This window comes from Onychostoma macrolepis, chromosome 08 (genome assembly GCF_012432095.1).
Source record: "Onychostoma macrolepis isolate SWU-2019 chromosome 08, ASM1243209v1, whole genome shotgun sequence".
Taxonomy (NCBI): Eukaryota; Metazoa; Chordata; class Actinopteri; order Cypriniformes; family Cyprinidae; genus Onychostoma; species Onychostoma macrolepis.
Genome location: NC_081162.1, coordinates 16,065,117 through 16,079,146, shown reverse-complemented (window position 1 = coordinate 16,079,146; position 14,030 = coordinate 16,065,117). Strand labels below are relative to the sequence as shown.

General features: G+C 37.3%; 2 protein-coding genes and 1 non-coding gene across 4 annotated transcripts in view; 2 read left to right on the top strand and 1 right to left on the bottom strand.

The window, feature by feature from the left end:
• elapor1 (endosome-lysosome associated apoptosis and autophagy regulator 1) overlaps positions 1-14,030 on the top strand; it is a 30,482-nt gene that overhangs the window by 11,525 nt on the left and 4,927 nt on the right. Inside the window, exons 1-12 of one of the 2 annotated variants that reach the window (XM_058785706.1) lie at positions 4,936-5,635; positions 10,606-10,726; positions 10,867-11,047; positions 11,306-11,453; positions 11,668-11,748; positions 11,849-11,954; positions 12,063-12,212; positions 12,868-12,956; positions 13,077-13,254; positions 13,395-13,523; positions 13,696-13,786; positions 13,920-14,025. In XM_058785706.1, the coding sequence (XP_058641689.1) occupies positions 5,528-5,635; positions 10,606-10,726; positions 10,867-11,047; positions 11,306-11,453; positions 11,668-11,748; positions 11,849-11,954; positions 12,063-12,212; positions 12,868-12,956; positions 13,077-13,254; positions 13,395-13,523; positions 13,696-13,786; positions 13,920-14,025 (1,488 nt within the window). In that variant the 5' untranslated portion in view covers positions 4,936-5,527. Of the gene's footprint in view, positions 1-4,935; positions 5,636-10,605; positions 10,727-10,866; positions 11,048-11,305; positions 11,454-11,667; positions 11,749-11,848; positions 11,955-12,062; positions 12,213-12,867; positions 12,957-13,076; positions 13,255-13,394; positions 13,524-13,695; positions 13,787-13,919; positions 14,026-14,030 lie in introns of those variants that run through there. The other variant, XM_058785707.1, reaches the window with a different exon arrangement.
• On the bottom strand, positions 28-2,621 carry zgc:195245 (uncharacterized protein LOC565483 homolog). The gene is given in 6 exon segments (XM_058785755.1): positions 28-307; positions 484-628; positions 788-932; positions 1,102-1,129; positions 2,467-2,558; positions 2,561-2,621. Coding segments are annotated over 6 exon segments (555 nt in total). The 5' UTR covers positions 2,607-2,621; the 3' UTR covers positions 28-208.
• On the top strand, positions 3,145-3,462 carry LOC131546404 (small Cajal body-specific RNA 2). Its single transcript, XR_009272692.1, has one exon. It is a non-coding gene; the product is annotated as a small Cajal body-specific RNA 2 (non-coding RNA).

The following is a 14,030-nucleotide window of genomic DNA, read 5'->3' as shown; positions in this document are numbered from 1 at the left end:
AAAAAAAAAGGGGAAGAGACAGGGTAATATTATACAAGACATTAATAGCTTTAATTTGACTCAAGTTTACAGAACATTTAAATTGAGGGCTTCATTACCAAACTACATTATAGCTGTATGCAACTTAATTTCATAACATTCTCTTTTATTATATGAAAACAGTAAAAATTACAAGGCGCTTTCTTCTGCATCGGCCCTTTCGGTTGTTTTATTCCGTCAACTGTATACGACGCAGATTTTCTTTCACTCTGACAAATTCTGGAACATTTTTCTCATCCTCTATGCGCCTTTGTTCCTCCATCTCATACTGTGGAGAAATATTAAAATATATTAAATGTGCAGGTCCATTCAACAAAACGCATAGCCACAATAATTCAGTTCATCAAAAAAAAAAAAAAAAAAAGTACCGCCTTGCATCTGGCAAAACCCTTTACCTCCATTTCAGCAATAAGGAACGTTAAGTGGACAGAGATTGGTCAGTACCTCCTGCAGTTTCTGCTGTCTCTTACGGAGCTCTTGTTCCAGGTCAGAAGGAGGTCGGAGGGCAAGTTCCTCCTCTCTGTGCAGGTCAAGCCTCCTCTGCTGTAACACACGCTGCAATTCTGGTTTCTCCTCCAACAACAGGCCTCTGAGAAGAAAAAAAGGTCACAGTTTGTATGGATAAATGCAGGTTAGATGCCACTTTAAACTTGATGTTTACTTTGCTTTTATTCTTTGTAAAGTATTGGGTTATGTTGGTGTACACCATCATTTGCAAAGTAAATATCTTTTAGATGTTACTATTCACCTCTTGTGGCTGAGCAGAAGCTCCTTATGGAGATTCTGGCGACTGGGACACTCGCCGGGTGAGCCATTCAGTTTCCGGAGCGGACTGAACTCATCTCCACTGTCTGTGCTTTGCTGGGACACAGGGGAATGACACGCATAATTCTCTGAAAAGATAGGAAACATTTAGACTTACATGAACACCGACAAATCTTCAGTTATGATTTGCATGTTTGAGAAGCAAAATTGTAGGATGTCTAAAATTATGTTTACATGTCAATATGACAGATTATATGATGCAGTGTAAATTAAACGGAGCATCGTCAGTGCCTGTACCTTTTCTGTGATGTCTGAATCCTGGCCGCTGGAGAGAAAGTTAACAAAAATAAAATGGATACACATTAATAAAAAGTAAATGGGTTTACCCAAATGAATGGGTTACTTCTAGCATGCAATTAAAAATAGTGCCAGCATGTCCACCTGCTGATGAAAGCACGGAATCAAATCAGCTCAGTGGACGGAGATGACACATGCTCTGCCTCCTAATGCGTGTTGGCTTGATTTACTGAATGAAGCAAAGAGGGCCATTTATAGCTCAACACTGAGGCTTTCTTAAGTTATTTTTTTCCACCTCCTGACCTCTGAAACATGCCTACAGCCAACAGGACAGAGAAAAGATGTTCAAAATTGGATTTCCTTAGGAAGCATTAAATATTACAGACAAACTTGAGTATATACATAAACTTGCAAAATTACTACCAACACCATTATTAACCAGTCTATCAATCAATAACTATTGACCATTTTGTATGAATTTAAATAACAAACAGACACGCTTCTGCATGAACCCACAAAAAAAAAAAAAAAAAGTCACATATGAAATGTGTATCCTTGTTTTGGCTGTGGTGTGTGTTTGGGTGAGTTAAATGCTTTTATCCAAGTCTACTTGCATTGTACTCCCAGGACACACATTATAGCTCTTTGTGCATTCCATGTGAACCTATAATTTTGGCATGGTTAGCACTATACAGTTTGGTCTACAGGAACATTTTAGGGACCTTGACCAGTCCACCTCTTATTGAGACGTTAATCTTTTGGGCATCCTGCCCACAGCATAGGGTTTATAACCAAGACCGGGTTAAACCAGCTTACTCTGGTCTAACAGTCCAATGCTCAATGGCCATTTGCGGGTCAGCCTCACCAAACACACCCCTATCCCATCTCCACACTCCAACCAACATGACAGATACTGATGGAAATACATGACTCATGCAAATTATGATCATATTCTATCAAGGTTTGTGATAGGGTCATTTAAAAACTACTTGCTGGGACTGACACCATTAAATGGGAACAAAATTTAGTGCGAAGGCTAAGTGCATTGTCAGTGCAACACAATGAATAACTCCAGAAACATTTTAAAATTCATGAAATAGTTTATATTTGAGAGACAGACAAACATAAAACTAAAACCAGCAGCTAAACAAACAAAAACCTGTTGTTTCTCTTAAAACGAACAATGGAAAAGTAACTGGATAATAAAAACGTTTAATTCATATATCATAATTTTTCCCCATTCAAATAAAAATCAAAGCACTAAATTTAGTTAGTGAAAGAGAGTGACTTTATCAAACACCAACAATCATTCACTTAAGATCAATCAAACTACTTTTTTTTTTTTTTTTTTTAAAGAACACTCACCTCCACGCATACAGTTGATTGCTTTTTTGTCGTGTTCAGGTCCAGCATTGTGCGTCTAGTGTCGAGGCTGTGGCCTTCGTTCAGCGTTTGCTCTGTTTATGTTCAGTGATGCTTGTTGTAGACATTACGTTGAAGCTCATTACGCCATTCCAGATTAACCTGAACCTATACGAGGCACGTAGGATGCCAGATTAACTAATTACCGTAGACATCAGTGCTGATTTTAACTGTCTTCCTTCCTTGGAAATATTAGCTCTTGATCTCTTTATTTTTTCCTCAGTAAGACAAATGAAAAGACCGATAGACGTCCGTCTTTGCTAATTAAATAAGCAAATTCCTGTTAATAGGTGTTTGTTTTCTGACAGGGTTATTGTTCTATCAATATAAAATCTTGTCCAAATTATGTAGTTTTACTCTCTGTTTATTCCTCTACATTTAAGTTACATCAACTAATAATCACTAATTTATAAGAATTATAATTTTATAATATAATTAATTGAAATATACATATTGCGCGCATGCTCCTCAATTTATAAAATACTACCGTTGCCAGCCACAAGAGGGCAGTGTGATTTTTAATGGTTGTTTAAACGCTTCCCATGATTCCAAAGTGCTACTTATCGACGTCAACCAGGATGTGAGGTCATTGAGTGAATGTGTTCGCGCGTGTATGGAGTGAATGCTGTGAGAGTGGTTGTCTGTGTTTTGTGAGAGTGTGTGTGTGTGAGTGAATGAATGAGATAATTTTAAAAATCTACACCGTGATCTTATTTGATCTGGTCCGAGTTGCCCTGCTCGGATACAGAGATGATAAGAACCGACTCGAGAGCTTCTGTAGCAATGATCGTGAGGCTTTTCACAAAACTCGGGGCATCCATAGTTGAAACTGTGGTAAGAAATGATGAGTCGATCAGATATACTAGAACAGGCGGGGTGCTGGATCTCGGTCTAGTATGCTCTGCTTGTTCACTGAGTATAACGGCGATTCTGATCTCACCATAACTTCCAACTGTGAGCGAGTCCTTAAAGTCTGTGAGCACCACGGAGCTGCACGCTAAGTTTATTGTATCGTTATTCATTTAAAGAAGAGACCACACCGGCATATCTACGGTTCTTTTATTCTCTTTTTCAAGCCCTTATACGTGGTATTTCTGATATCCATTGTTTAACAACCGACTAGTGGGAGTACGGGCAACCCATCTTAACTTGTAGAACGTGTTGTGTTACGTGGAGTAAAAGCCGCCATCATGCTTACGAGAGTAACCTCGGTTTGTAGAAGCGGTGTGATGAGACTCTGTAAATAAAAACACCGTGTTTAAATTCTGTAGCACTTCTCTTTTTTTAAAAGAATCTCTTATGGGTTGAGAATTAAATATCACCTATGGACCCTTTAATACTGTATATAGAAGCCTTCTGGGTGTCGACCCACACTCTCAGTCCTTTGTTTTCCGTCTCGCACATTGATTCTTCTAATTGTTTGTTTTTCAGTGTCCTGTGTAGGGGGGAAAACATCAAAATGGCTGCGAGTTTTACCCTCACTGAGCCTTCAAACTAAACTCTTTGCTGTTTGGGTGTCTCTTTTATTTCGTTGAAATACCAATAAAAAGAAATTCAAAAAAATAAGTGTAAAATTTTAATCAATATATATTAAATAGTTTAAGAGTTCATTTGCGAAAACGGATAACACTTATTAAAAATGTTCAAAAATCATGTTTTTGTTTTTGTTTTTTTTAAATCCTGCATTCCAGTTAATACCAATCAAACTGTAGTTGGGTTGTTTTGATTAAATAACTAAGAAATACAGCTAACTAACACAATGAAAAACATGATTTGGTGAGGTATCTGTTTTTGCAAATAAACTCGTATATTCAATATAAATTATTTAGAGGCCTTACCCATTATCCAATGCAACAGTTTCCTTCTGCGTCGCGATTTGATTTTTGTTTTGAAATAATCCTAGATGATGATCGTATGTGGATTTTAGATGAATGTCCAGACTGTCCTTTGGTGCCTTGTGACAACATTTTAGCAGTCAGTACATTTCAAAAACACAAAGCTTTGAATGTTAATTTTTAAGTAGCTAGTAGTAACATTAAGCAAATTCAAATCTTCCTTCGAGGTTAGGCTTCATCAACTCACTGTAGTGTCATAATGAAAGACACTTCGCCGAGAGCTGGCTTGTGTTGTCGTGTTGTAGAGTCTCCTCCAGGGTTCATCATTTTGTGCGAGATGGGTTGGCTTGTCATATGGCAGTTTCTGATCAAGCAAGGATAAAAGTAAGAAATATGTAAACAAATGTACTCTGTAATCAAAATGCATACGAACTAGAAAAGCGTGGGCAGTTATAAAGTTTGAAGTTCATCAATTACCTGAATTTCCTTGCTCCCTGTAAACGTATAATCGTTCTCATATTGCGGGAATGGAAAAGGATCTCGTTCTTGTGGCATATTTCCACAATATATCCAAATGAGTCTGGTGGAATGTAACAGATCGATGTTTTGGGATCTTTACTTGCAACTTTTTTTTTGTTGTCCCTCCTACCGTTGCCTAGAGACCAACAGAGAGCGTCAGGTCTGCCGCGCACACAGCTCGAGACGTAAATAGACTAACTAACCTTACAAACGCATTTTTGTGTAAAAATTTACATTAACAGTAGATTAGGTGGCTGTTACAACGTTGTTTTTACAACAGAAAAAAAAAAAAAGCTTTTCATTTTCCCCAGAATTTGCTGCTACGTACTAAAATGTGTTTTCCCCAAATGTAGACCTCATATCATTACTATAATGTTTTGTTATCCAGCCGTGTTCTCGGTGCTTAATGTGATTTTTATTTTTTTTAAACCTTTACGAATATTAATGTCTTGACATTTAGCTTATCTATACAAGAGGGACACGTTTGCAGTTGGAACTCCATCCCAAAGAGACTGACCAATAGGAGAGCAGAGCGCGTTACACGCTTAGTATGTGCAAACAGAGTCTGGATAAAAGCCCAGCAATATTTACAGCACGTCTGTTACTGTCACACGCCTTTCCAGAAGTGAACGTATCTTTTGGAAACAGAAATGTATTCAAGTCATGTGCTTTTCAATGTTGGAAGGCAAAGAGTTTCTGTTATTTTTCTGCTTCACTTACTTTTAACGGGGGCAACGGAATTACCCAGCTGCAAAGAGGTAGGTGCTACTTTACTGTGCATTATACAGATTTTCTGAGACTATAACCTGAGGTACTACAACAGTCTTTTAAAATAACGTAATTTCAAGTGATTTGAATTATTTATTATATGCTGTTTATTTCTGACAGAACTACATAATGCACTGAAATTATTGGCTGACTGACTACTGGCTAAACCCATTAACAGAACACATTTGTGAGCTAATGCTGCTGCTGATTGAATATTGATCATTATAAACACCTAACATTGTGCTGGAGGACTAGGCCAGTACATTCTATAAAAAATATATATCATGTAAGGTCCATTAATAGTAACAGAAAACTTCGTTATTCCCAATTGATTACATGCTGAGAAAATCGTATTGTACACACATCATCATACACACTGGAGCCTGTGTATCACATGACGCCACTTTACAAAAAAAGAAACCATACAAATTTAATGAAAAAAGAAGCCTGACAGCTCATATCATTTAATAAAGCAAATAAGGGATGTGAGCTGGATGTTTTCTTTTTTTTAAATAAAAAGCTCACATGCATCATATCAGTATTAACTTTCAGTAAACTTGTTTCCTTTCTGCTGTATGTTTTAGCTCTCTGTCCTCTTTTCCCTCAAGACAATTATTATGTTTGAATAAGAGTGAACATAATCATGGAAATGGGTGACACACTTACTTTATCATGTCTAGATAAGCTTGTACGTTGGCCCTAGAGAGGGGTGTGAAAGGGGCATCTGCTGTTATGATCAGCTAACAAACGGCTGCATTGTAACTGATACACCTGTCTATAATAATAATAATATAATTTTAAAACATTTTTATTATTGCAAATATAACTGAAAATAGACCAAGTGAAAATTGGCATTAACCTTGTGGAAAAAAAAAAAAACAGCCCATGTTTTCTGTGGGAGTAAGACATTCATCAATTAATCTGACCCCTAAGAGACACCATAGAAACAAATGTCAGTCTGTTCTGTTGTCTTGGTTTCTCGGTTTCTCGGTTTCATCATTTATATGGATGTGAGGATTATGATGTGGACTGCTTGCTCAGAACAACAACTTCTTTCTTTCTTTCTTTCTTTCTTTCTCACTAAACGTTACTAATGTTGCTGCACTAACACAAAGCACTTAGGAAGCATAGCCACTCGTCATGTTGAGGTCTTGTTAACTATTAATCTTGTTTCATTTCACATGGGTCATTCTGATTTGCTCTGTGAAAGTGAAGTGTCTGCTGTTACCTCAGGTGCCATTCTGTCAGTTTAATTTAATAGGTTCTTGTTTCTTGCCAGCTGCCTGTTCTTTGGGGGAGTTAGCTGTCAACATATACAAACCACTTTAAGTCTAAATAATTGTTTCATTTAAACCACACCTTTAAGCATTTAAGTATCTTTTTACAGATTATTATGCCCTTCGTTAAATTAGGATAAACTGATAAACAGGATGTTTGGAGATGTTAATATGTTAATATATATTCAAGATTTTATTTTATCTGGCTCTCCTGCTTTGCATAACGGTGAGAAAATAATACCTGCTAAAGACTGTTTGTTTGGACAAGGATTCGAAGACTTCCTTGAAGTTGATCTTCAGTGGGTGGATCCGCCTATTGTGCAAATATTGATCTTACACAGTATTTTAAAAGGAGATATAATCCAGAGGAACTTTATAAACAAGATGTTGGTAACTACAATTTTATATTATGTCTGTGAAGCACAAAATGACGAGTTGTACATCTCAGCTATCAACTGTAGTGAAAATTGCTTAAAAGCACTCAGAGACAGACTTTGGACCACTGCAGTTTTAATATTGCTGTAATATAGTATTGTAATGAAAGCTTTTTACTTAGCAGAAGCTTTATGATAGTATTACATAATATAAAATAATTCCAACTCAAATCAACATTTCATTTCCATGTATTTATTTATTTGGTGAGTAGCTACCTATTAAACACTCCACGTCAGCTTTTTATCATTAGGGGCCAAGCACCGAAGGTGCGGAGGCACCTATTGAAACCGTTAGATTTCTTCTTCTTCTTCTTCTTCTTCTTCTTCTTCTTCTTCTTCTTCTTCCGCCGCAAAGTCAATGGCAGCCCATAGAACCGATTGCGGGAAAGTTGTATAATTTGGCACACTGATAGAGGACAGTCTCAATAGTAACCACAGCAAATTTGGAGTCTCTAACTCAAACTCTCTAGCGCCACCACTTGTCCAAAGTTTCACTTTTGAAATGCTAATAACTTTTGAACCGTAAGCCACAAAATGAAAATTCCTTTTTACTCGTATTCTTTGGCTCAAGCCGAGTCGAATGAAGTCCAAAATTCAAAAATCGTAAGGTTTAGTTTTTTCGCTATATTGAATTGTTCGTAAAACCTACTTTGTCGAACTCGTCCTAGACGATTAGTCCGATTCTCACCAAATTTGGCTCAGATCATCTACAGACCATGCAGGCAAAAAGTTATGGAATTCAAGTCGATTCGTCCAAGCGTTTTCGAAAAACATGCTAACGAATTTGCCGAAAACCACGCAAAAATGGATCCGAGGCTATATCTCCGCAACAGTTTGGCATATTGAGACGAAACTTGGTGGGTGTTATAACAAACATGACCTGAGGCTACCTGCAGTGTTTCGGCGCTGTGCCCCCTAGTGGTCAGGAGATATGAAAAATGCATATTTTTGCTTATAACTTGTGAACGGTTAGGCTAAAAATCACAAAACTGGTCTCTTTAGATTCGGTGCATCATGCCGAGTCCAACCATATAAAATTTTCCCATGTCAGCCATTTTGGCCGTCGGCCATGTTGAATTTCGTCGTAAAATGCTATATTTTACGAACGCATTAACTTATCGTTACGAAACTCAGTGTGGTTCTTCGGCCCCATGCCCTGATGGTACTCAAAAAGTTTGGGGACAGCGCCACCTTTTGGTCAAAAGTTATAATGAAATTTCTAAAAATGCTAATAACTTTTGCTTACATTAGCCTATTGTAATCAAACTGATGTTGATAGATTCCTTGGGTCATGCCGAGATCATCGATACCAATTTTGCAATAATTGGCTAAACTTCCTGTCCGCCATTTTGATTCATGTTGAAAACCTACTTTTTCGAACTCCTCCTAGACCGTAAGTCCGATTTTCACGAAATTTGACTCGGATCATCTTCAGACCATGCTGGCAAAAGTTATGGATTTTGTGTCGATATATTTCACGGTTTTCGTTTGGCGCATCAACGAATTGGCTGGAAAGATGCTACACTGCATCTGAGGCTGTATCTCAGCGAAACTTTGACATATTCGCACCAAATTTTGTACGTGACATTGTGACCTCACACTGACCACGCTACATAAGTTTGGTAACGGTGCCACCTATTGGTCAAGAGTAATAAACCATTAATTAATCATTAATAATGAAATTTCCAAACATGCTAATAACTTTTGACTGCATTAGCCGATCGTAATGAAACTGTTCTCAAATTATTCCTTGGGTCATGCCGACAACATACATACCAATTATGTCATAATAAGCCGAACTTTCTTTCCGCCATTTTGATTTATGTGGAAAACATACTTTTTCGAACTCCTCCTAAACCGTTTGTCCGATTTTCACCAAATTTGAATCATATCATCTCCAGACCATGCTGACCAAAAGTTATGGATTTCGTGTCGATAGACAAAACCGTTTTCAAATAATACAGCAACGAATATGAGGCATGATGCCAAAATGACACTTGCGACTGTATCTCTGCAATGCTTTGGCCTATTGACACCAAACTTTGTTAGTGCCATTGTAAACTCACACAGAATACATTACTTGGATTTGATAACAGCGCCACCTATTAGTCAAACGTGATAAGCCAATAAATCATATTGCTATAGGTTTATATGTGATTTTTCTGCCGTTTTCACTAAAAATATCCTAAAATGGCTTCAATTACTCATGTCTGCATACAACAGCAACAAATTTGTGGCATGACGCCATTATGACACTTGAGGCTGTATCTCTGCAATGCTTTGGCGTATTGACACCAAACTTTGTGTGTGCCATTGCCACCTCACACAGAACACACCACATCGATTTGATAACAGCGCCACCTATTAGTCAAACGTGATAAGCCAATAAATCATATTGCTCTATGTTTATATATGATTTTTCAGCCTTTTTCACTAAAAACATCCTAAAATGGCTTAAATTACTCATTTCTGCAGTTGGTCTGTTGTTTGCTTCTGTAGTGCTTGGCCCCGTGATTGCTGCTTGCAGCTATATTTTAATCTGTTTTTCTACGTTAATTGGATAGCTATACAATATAATTTTCTTAAACACTAAATTAATCGGTAACACTTTACAATAAGGTTCATTAGTTAAATATTAGTTAATGTATTAACTAACATGAACTAACCATGAGCAATACATTTGTTACTGGATTTACTAATCTTCGCTAACGTTAGTTAATAAAAATACAGATGTTCATTGTTAGCTCATGTTAGTTCACAGTGCATTACCTAATGTTAACAAGATTTTAATAATGTATTAGTAAATGTTGAAATTAACATTAACAAAGATTAATAAACGCTGTATAAGTGCAGTTCATTATTAGTTCATGTTAACTAATGTAGTTAACTAATGAACCTTATTGTAAAGTGTTACCAATTAATCATTACTGAATAAGGTTTACATTTACATTTATGCATTTAGCAGACGCTTTTATCCAAAGCGACTTACATTGCATTCAAGTTACAGTTTTTACATTTTATCAGCTCTTGCTTTCCCTGGGAATCGAACCTTGGCGTTGCTAGCACCATGCTCTACTATTTGAGCTACAGGAAAGCTTTATGTGGTTTATGTGGTTGATATCTCCAATCACGCCAACAAATATATTACCCTGCACAAAACTCCATTTTACGGTATTCCTAGTTTTGTCTTATTTTCAAAATGAATGACATTTCAATGCAGCTGTTTTTGTATGTTTCAATATTTTGCAGTCCGATTATCATTTTGAGTACACAGACTGTGACGTTTTGGGCTCTCGATGGAGAGTAGCGATACCCAACAAGCCTGAGACCTGCACTGGCCTGCCTGATCCAGTCAAAGGCACCCACTGCAGTGAGTAACTGCAACACACACACACACTGCCACTAGATAACGGTCTCTAGCATGCTATGTTACCAGGTGAAGGGTTTTCAAAACTAGAAATGCATTAAGATAATTTAATCGTTGTTGTTGTTTTTTTTCTCTTTTGTCAGCATTTAGCTGTAATGAAGGTGAATTTCTGGACATGAGAACTCAAGAGTGTCAGAAATGCGTTGCAGGGACCTATTCTCTTGGGACGGGTGTTGCTTTCGACGAGTGGGACACTTTGCCCACAGGCTTTGTCAGCCATGGCATCAGTATGAACTTAGGAGACACTCACACAAATTGCTCCAAGTGAGTGACTCATGAATTTGAGCTACAGCATTTCAGGATATGCAAACAGGTGCTAGTGCTTAAAATTCAAGATCAAGTGGATGGCTGAGCCATTCAACTTTCACTTAACAGTAATTGCATGCTCAGAATGTTTATGCAAAAGTACTTGACGAGCCAGGACCTTGAATTTTTTGGAATTAAAATGAAACTGAAGAATGGACATTTGTGGAAATTTGCTTTAATGGGGACCCATTGCATGTGTCTCTTGCATCTGCGCAGCTCAACATGGATCCCAAAAGGTGATTATATTGCCTCTAACACAGATGAGTGCACTTCAACTCTTTCATATGCTGTGAGTCTAAAGAAGCCCGGATCTGTGTCCTTCCAATACTTCTATCCAGACAACCACATGTTTTTTGAATTTTATGTAAGTACTGTGGCTATATTTTCTTATATTTTCCCCCAAATATATACATATATAGAATTAAAAAAAATTATGGTTAGTTAAATTGAATTTGTATATAGCGCATTTTTATGTTTAATATATAAATAACGTATAATAAATTGAGTTTCATAACAACCACAAATGTGACAATGTTAGATACTGGATGAAATGGGATATGATATGCATGTGCTAACAGGTTCAGAATGACCAGTGTCAGTCTACAGACTCTCAGCGTCGCTGGATGAAGATATCAGAAAGTGATTGGGATTACCATTATGTAAGTCTGTGTGTGTGTGTGTGTGTGTGTGTGTGTGTGTTTTGAGAGAATATGTAGAAGCCGCAGGCCTCAAAACCTTTTCTTCTTGCTATCTATCCAGGTGCAGCTGAGTAGTGGTAACAATGTCTTGTACTGGAGAACAACAGGTTTCTCTCTGGCTGCCAATACTGCCAAGCCAGTTCTACTGAAGAACATTGCCATCTCAGGTATTTATCCATCACAAATCATTGTGCACTACCTTAAAAAAAAGATGGCTTGAATTTGAATGCATGAAAAAAATTGACTTAGTATATAACAATTGACCTTTTCTTCAGGTGTCTCGTATACATCTGAGTGTTTTCACTGTAAGCCTGGTACCTATAGTGATAAACCAGGGGCTGCCCGCTGTGTGCCATGCCCTGCTAATTCATATTCTAATAAGGGAGCCACTGCGTGCCAACCCTGTGAGGCAGACAAATATTCAGGTGTGTGTCTCAGCATTTTTAAAGCAATGTTCATGTTAATTCAGGTCAGTCATCAGCCGCTACTGTTATCATTTCACATTCATTATTTCTCATAGTAGTGTTATTTTTTCCTCTGTACTTAGACAAGTATATGAGTGTTTACAGGATGTTTTGTGTACGTGGAATATTGGAGTACTTACAACATATTTATATTCCTTGTGTAGGTGCATAAATGATCCTGAAGTCTTTCAACTGAAAGAATATATATATACTGCATATATAAACATTACATTAATTGTACAAATTAAAATAATTCTATAAAAACATGAAACGATATTGAATTGTTGATATAATTATTGAATGATTTTGTGGTTAAACTAACATAATCAGTCTTATACTAGAAAATCATGATGCATGTAAGCATAGTTATTTTAAATGACTGGTGGTCACCCATCAAATGCCTTATAAAGGGCTTTAAACATTACATCTGCATAGATGTGATCAAGCATTTAAATGTAAGCTCATGAAAGTAAATGTTCATGTAAATGACCTGCACGCACTAGCGCCTGTACCCTATGGGATTTGCCTACTGTGTTTTATCACTTTATCTAAACGAGTGTGTGTTTTTCCTAATGCCATGGGCGTTTTCCTCTGTCCTGTGTGTGTGTTACTTCAGGAAATGGATCTGGAACCTGTCTACAGCGACCACCCTGCACGACAACTGATTACTTCCATACTCACACACCATGTGACTCCAGTGGTCAGGTACCACAAACAATCCAACAAATCTAGAGATTTTTATTTTATTTGATTAATTAATTTTATTTTATTTTATTGATGTAACATCTCCAGATGACAAATGACTGTTTATATAAATATATTTAGACACAACTGATGTATAAGTGGATGGAGCCAAAGATCTGCAGTGAGACTGCGGAGGGGGCAGTGCAGCTTCCGGCTTCAGGGGAGATGATGGCCTGCCCTCCGTGCAATCCAGGATTCTTCTCCAACAACACTTCCACCTGTGAACCCTGCCCACAAGGCTTCTATTCAAATGGGACAGGTAGAGAGAGCCAGGCAACAGACAACAATTAATGATTTCTCATCTCTAGATGGCAACACTACATGTTTATATAAGTACACTATTGTAGTGCATCAATAACAGAACTCACTGTTATAAACAATCATGTTACATGTGTTCAGAATGCTCAGAGTGTCCTGCTGGAACGGAACCAGTCGTGGGTTTTGAATATAAATGGTGGAACACAATGCCCAGCAATATAAGGAGTTCAGTCTTCAGCTCAGAATACAGAAGCACTGAGAGGAACACAGGTAGGCCTAAATATCTCCTCACTAGCTCTCCACACAATTTGATACAAATTTGATATAACTTTATAATTTAATATATAATTTTAAGTGAGCCATTGATTTGGGCATACAGTTTTTGTAGACAGAGTCATTCTGTCATAGATGTTTGTGAATTATGGGGGTTTTGCTGTAACAGGCTGGGAGGTTGCAGGCGAGTACATCTATACCACACCAAGCAATCAGGACTCTGACTACATGATGCTAGCACTCACAGTACCTGGATACAGGTGAGCACATACAGATGGTAACGAATAGCAACCGCATCTTATTAATGGTCTCAATAGCTCATATGAAGACATCATTAATGCTAATACAAGAGATTGATATTTTGATCAATATATTTTGTTTTTCCTTTTCCAGCCTGCCTCATTCCCTGAGTGAAGACAACGAGAGAGTTCAGCTTTCCAGAATAACATTTGTGTTTGAAACAAAGTGTACAGCTGATTGTAAACTGTATTTCATGGCAGTGAG